Source organism: Panulirus ornatus, chromosome 52, assembly GCF_036320965.1.
Source record: "Panulirus ornatus isolate Po-2019 chromosome 52, ASM3632096v1, whole genome shotgun sequence".
Classification (NCBI taxonomy): Eukaryota; Metazoa; Arthropoda; class Malacostraca; order Decapoda; family Palinuridae; genus Panulirus; species Panulirus ornatus.
In genome coordinates this window covers 1,805,072-1,811,536 of record NC_092275.1, presented here as the reverse complement: position 1 = coordinate 1,811,536, position 6,465 = coordinate 1,805,072, and the positions used below count along the sequence as shown (strand labels likewise).

The 6,465-nt window shown below is 36.2% G+C and overlaps 1 protein-coding gene across 1 annotated transcript in view; it reads left to right on the top strand.

Moving 5' to 3' along the window:
- Positions 1-717: 717 nt before the first annotated feature.
- Positions 718-6,465, top strand: part of LOC139764957 (glutamate receptor-like) — a 14,743-nt gene continuing 8,995 nt past the window's right edge. The window contains exons 1-5 of the mRNA XM_071692014.1: positions 718-788; positions 1,212-1,302; positions 1,965-2,123; positions 2,377-2,524; positions 2,784-3,001. Of these exons, the coding sequence (XP_071548115.1) occupies positions 733-788; positions 1,212-1,302; positions 1,965-2,123; positions 2,377-2,524; positions 2,784-3,001 (672 nt within the window). The 5' untranslated portion in view covers positions 718-732. The remainder of the gene's footprint in view (positions 789-1,211; positions 1,303-1,964; positions 2,124-2,376; positions 2,525-2,783; positions 3,002-6,465) is intronic.

Here is a 6,465-nt window from a genome sequence, read left to right as displayed (position 1 = left end):
ATTATGAACACGCTCCTCTGTGCTCTTCTCCTTCTTTCTAACCCTTCGCTTTTTCCTTATTTTGCTAGTTCTTGTTTACCTACTTTCCTATTTCTTCTCCACATCCACCAAGGCCTCTTCATCCTCCTCTACATTTCCATCGTCTTTCTTCTCTTCTTTCTGCCTGTCTCTAATACCTCCTCTTCCTCCACATTCTGCTTCTTCTACTACTATTATAAGTACCTGTCCTCATATGTCTCGTCCACCTCCACCTTTCTCATGCACTTCTTTTGTAACATATCACACTTGGTGATACGTTTTGCCTGAACGCCTTAATTAGTCAATAGATATGGTACAAAGCTCGGTGTTCTGTATCTCAAGAGTCGCTTACTTCAAACAATGATGGAAACAAGTTGCAACTGAACCAAGAATCATAACGATAATTAGATAATTATTGACAGACGATGAATAGTACTAAGACCTACTTTAAGCAGTCATATAATATGAACGTTCCTCAAGAATCTATCAGTTTAGCCAACTGTTAGGAATTATGGCTTTTAAAGGTATGATAATTCGGATAATATGAAGAAATGGGATTCTGATGTGTTGTTTTTACTGAATCTCTCTCTCTCTCTCTCTCTCTCTCTCTCTCTCTCTCTCTCTCTCTCTCTCTCTCTCTCTCTCTCTCTCTCTCTCTCTTTGCAGTGGATACCATGGAACAAAAATGAAGTCCAGGAAAACGGGACAGTCAAGATGCTGGGACCTATGGCTAACCTTCTCGACATCTTAGCTGACAAGGTGAACTTCGAGTACGTAGCAAATCAAAGCGTCGACAAAGGAAGAGTAAATTAACGATTAGGAATAACAAAACAGAATATCTTTATATCACACCTATTTCTTCTTCATTTTTGTATAACATATAGTTTTCTCTGTTTTTAAGTTTAGGTTCTGTGACCTCCATATGTGAATCCTAGGCACAAAGTAACAGATGAATACTCAATAATGTGCTACAAATGGCATGAGACACAACTATTAAGACATAACAAGATGATAAAGAGTAGTGTATTAAGAATATCTTAGAGATTTGCAGTATCGGTTACGTATAGGAGAGCAGGGAGATCAAGAGAACAAGGAGGAGAGGATAAGGATGACTAGTGAAGATGAAGAAAAGGAAGAAGAAGAGGAAGAGAAAGAGAGACAAATTTCATAATGGTTTTACTTGGCGTCCTCAGTTACGAGTTGGTGCAGCCGTCAGACCATGTGTGGGGCATCCCTCAACCCAACGGCTCTTGGACTGGCCTGCTTGGGATGCTTCAGAGAAAGGTATGTGTGGAGAGGGGACCCCAGCGGAGGGAGGGGATGGGGTAGATTAAGATATATAATTCTTGACAGTTGGGCCATTTGGAGAAGGTTCACGAATGACGAGTAACAGACAAGTTGTGACGGCAAAGCAATAAGTAAATTCACCGAGTTGAGTTCTGGTGGATAAAACCCAACATCTTATTCAAGCAACCTGTTTGTGGTAGGTGAATCCCTCTCCATATCTCATAGTCTATCTTATTTGCTCCTTCTCAGTCCTCAGTCAAACTAGGACTATGCAATAAGAAAGGCTCAATACATTATGAAATAAACGAAGACGAGATTTAAGTTCTTCATGTAAATCCATTACATCTGGTGTATCTCTGTTGGAACATTCTGATTTAGCATTTCTAGATAAGATCTTATTTACCCAGTTGTCCTAATATAGAAAGATAGAAATTACGGGTTCATTTTGCAATGACAATGTGTGTGCCTTAAGAAGTTCAATTCTGAAAATGTATTTTAGCAATATTTCCAGAGAAAAAAGGTTTCTCTTTAAATATTTGAACATAGTAGTTGTTTATAGATTTAAGACTATTGGTGTGTCCAACACTAACATCAGTAGATGTAAAGATCAACACATGTTCAGTTTATCATTACCCTCATTGGACATCCATGTTGATTAGGAGGTGGAAGTCGCTTTTGGCCCCTTCGTCGTGACACCCCAGAGGGAGACAGTGTGTGACTTCTCCTACCCAATATTCGCTGACGATTTTGCCATCCTTATGGTCCGGCCAACTCTGCAAAGCAATATCAGTGGATTTCTCAAACCCTTTGCTATGAAGGTAACTTATGTGTGCTGATAAGAAAGAACTCTGATAATGTTCCATGATGAACTGACCATGTAGAGAAGGTTGGGTGTAAAATATCAAATATGTAAGTGATTGTATACCCATGAAAATCATGGAATAGGATGAACATTGTTATTCGTCTATCCCTTACGGTTTTATATGAAAGTAAAAGGGAACATGAATTATCAGTGAATGCTCACCCAATCTTATTGTCCCACAACTACATAATAAACACTTTGTGGTGAAGGTGTGGTTGCTGACGTTGGTGAGCCTGGTGAGTGTGGTTATAGCCATGACCGTCCTCGAGAGGATGGAAGGCAAGATCCACTTCTTCACGACAAGGAATATATATTCTAAGGCTTCCTTGTGGGCAGTCCAAACACTTACGCAAGAAAGTGAGTATAAGTTGCAAGTTGATTAACGTGGTTGTTAGTTAAGATACTGTGATACACTTACGTTGATATTTGTTGTTTGGAGAGATATTTCATATGATGGGATAAATACGGTTCTTTGAGGAGAATGAATAATCATATATTTAGAAAAGTAACACAAATATCTACTGTCTCCAGAATTTGTAGCGTGAATCCTTGGCGTCCTAAGTGTTCATGTCCTGCTGCAGTGGTAACTTCACAACCACAGTCATCCTTCCCACAGGTTCTCACTGGCTGCCCAGGAAGGACGGAGGACGCATCATAGTAAGCACTTGGCTCCTGGCGTCCTTAGTGTTCATGTCCTCCTACAGTGGTATCCTCACAGCTATGCTCACAATACCTCGAGTCATCATCCCCATAGATTCCCTGGAAGACCTGGTGTCCCAGTCAGACCTACCCTGGCGCATCGAGGCTAATGCTATGATATATCAATACTTCCAGGTAATATGATACATAATTACTTCAATGTAATATTATACATTATACTTCCAGGTAACATGATATATTATACATCATACTTCCAGGTAATATGATACATAATTACTTCAATGTAATATTATACATTATACTTCCAGGTAACATGATATATTATACATCATACTTCCAGGTAATATGATACATAATTACTTCAGTGTAATATTATACATCATACTTCCAGGTAACATGGTATATCATACATCATACTTCCAGGTAATATGATACATAATTACTTCAGTGTAATATTATTCATCATACTTCCAGGCAACATGATATATTATACATCATACTTCCAGGTAATATGATACATAATTACTTCAATGTAATATTATACATTATACTTCCAGGTAACATGATATATTATACATCATACTTCCAGGTAATATGATACATAATTACTTCAGTGTAATATTATACATCATACTTCCAGGTAACATGATATATTATACATCATACTTCCAGGTAATATGATACATAATTACTTCAGTGTAATATTATACATCATACTTCCAGGCAACATGATATATTATACATCATACTTCCAGGTAACATGATATATCATACATCATACTTCCAGGTAACATGATATATTATACATCATACTTCCAGGTAATATGATACATAATTACTTCAGTGTAATATTATACATCATACTTCCAGGCAACATGATATATTATACATCATACTTCCAGGTAATATGATACATAATTACTTCAGTGTAATATTATTCATCATACTTCCAGGTAACATGATATATCATACATCATACTTCCAGGTAACATGATATATCATACATCATACTTCCAGGTAATATGATACACAATTACTTCAGTGTAATATTATTCATCATACTTCCAGGTAACATGATATATCATACATCATACTTCCAGGTAACATGATATATCATACATCATACTTCCAGGTAATATGATACACAATTACTTCAGTGTAATATTATTCATCATACTTCCAGGTAACATGATATATTATACATCATACTTCCAGGTAACATGATATATCATACATCATACTTCCAGGTAACATGATATATCATACATCATACTTCCAGGTAATATGATACACAATTACTTCAGTGTAATATTATTCATCATACTTCCAGGTAACATGATATATTATACATCATACTTCCAGGTAACATGATATATCAGTGTTTCCAAGTAATATCCGTACTTCCAGAAAATATGACAAATTAGATTACCCGGTAATAAGACGTAAAAGTACGTGCAGGTAATACATATTGATATTTCCAGGTATGATATATTAGTACTTCCATGTAACATGATGTATCAGTACTTCAGGTTATATCCGAACTTTTGCATTTTCGTATGATAATAAGGTAAACCATATGTATACATAGTAAATAGCCCTCAGGTATGTCTCCCATAATATTCAATGAATATGGGACATCGCAAGAAACCTGTTTCAACCAAACTTTTTCTCAACAAATGACTATCAATTTCTTGTTGTTACCAAATATTAGAACGAAATCAAGTGCTATTAAAAAAATTGCTTTACCAGTCTTATAGGAATTTTATGAAGCATGTCAATGAACCTTAGTTTAAGATATCTTAATGCAGGGGAGAAATTTTACCTATCACTTGCGTGTCGTTCAATGCGACAAACGGTTACGGAAAGAAGGGCTGGAAAACCTTCCTATTTTCTTGAATTTCAGTTTCTAAAAAGTGGAACAGAAGGAGCCAAGCTGGGAGTCTTTATGCTCCTCCTAGGCCCAAGAGTGTCAAGATGGGTGTAGATGTAAACCAAGATGAAAGAAAGTTGAAAGTAAAAGTGAATAAGAGCAAGATTATTAGATTCAACATGGTTGAGGGACAAAGATGTGTGGAAGGAGAGAACGTTATCTCAGAGAGCAAAAATGGGTATGTTTAAAAGAATAGTGTTTCCAACAAAGTTATATGGTTGCGAGGTATTGCTTATAGATAGGTTTGTACGAAAGAGGGTGGACGTGTTAGAAATGAAATGTTTGGGGACAATATGTGGTGTAAGGTGGTTTGATCGCGTAAGCAATGAAAGGTAAGAGACTTGTGGAAATAAAAAGAGTGTGATTGAAAGAGCAGAAGAGAATGTGTTGAAATGATTTGAACGTATGGAGAGATTAAGTGAAGAAAGATTGACAAAGAGGATGTATGTGTAAGATGTGGAACGAACAATGGGAATCGGGAAACCAAATTGGAGGTGGAAGGATGGAGTGAAAAATTTTAGCGATCGGGGCCTGAACATTCAGGATGGTGAGACGCGTGCAAGGAATAAGTGAATTGGAACGATGTGGTACACCGGGGTCGACGTGCTATCATTGGACTAAAGAAGGGCATGTGACACGTCTAAGGTACACCATGGAAAGGTTTGTGGGGCCTGGATGAGGATAGGGAGCTGTGGTTAAGGTGCATTACACATGATAGCTAGAAACTGAGTATGAACGAATGTAGCCGTTTTTGTCTGTTTTCCTGGCGCTACCTCGCACACATGAGGGGGAGGGGGATGGTATTCCATGTGTTGCGAGGTGGCGATGGGAATGAATAAAGGCAGACAGTGTGAATTGTGTGCATGGGTATATATGTATGTGTCTGTGTGTGTATACATACGTGTACATTAAGATGTATAGGTATAGTATATTTGCGTGTGTGGACGTGTATGTATATACATATGTATGGGGATGGTTGGGCCATTTCTTTCGTCTGTTTTCCTTGCGCTACCTCGCTAATGCAGGAAACGGCGATCAAGTATAATGCATAACTATATATATATATATAATATATATATATATATATATAATATATATATATATAATATATATATATATATTATATATATATATATTATTATTATTATCATCATTATTATTATTACTATTATTATCATTATTATTATTATCATCATTATTATTATTACTATTATTATCATTATCATTAGTAGTAGTAGCAGTAGTAGTAGTAGTAGTAGTAGTAGTAGTAGTAGTAGTAGTAGTAGTAGTAGTAGTAGTAGTAGTAGTAGTAGTAGTAGTAGTAGTAGTAGTAGTAGTAGTAGTAGTAGTAGTAGTAGTAGTAGTAGTAGTAGTAGTAGTAGTAGTAGTAGTAGTAGTAGTAGTAGTAGTAGTAGTAGTAGTAGTAGTAGTAGTAGTAGTAGTAGTAGTAGTAGTAGTAGTAGTAGTAGTAGTAGTAGTAGTAGTAGTAGTAGTAGTAGTAGTAGTAGTAGTAGTAGTAGTAGTAGTAGTAGTAGTAGTAGTAGTAGTAGTAGTAGTAGTAGTAGTAGTAGTAGTAGTAGTAGTAGTAGTAGTAGTAGTAGTAGTAGTAGTAGTAGTAGTAGTAGTAGTAGTAGTAGTAGTAGTAGTAGTAGTAGTAGTAGTAGTAGTAGTAGTAGTAGTAGTAGTAGTAGTAGTAGTAGTAGTAGTA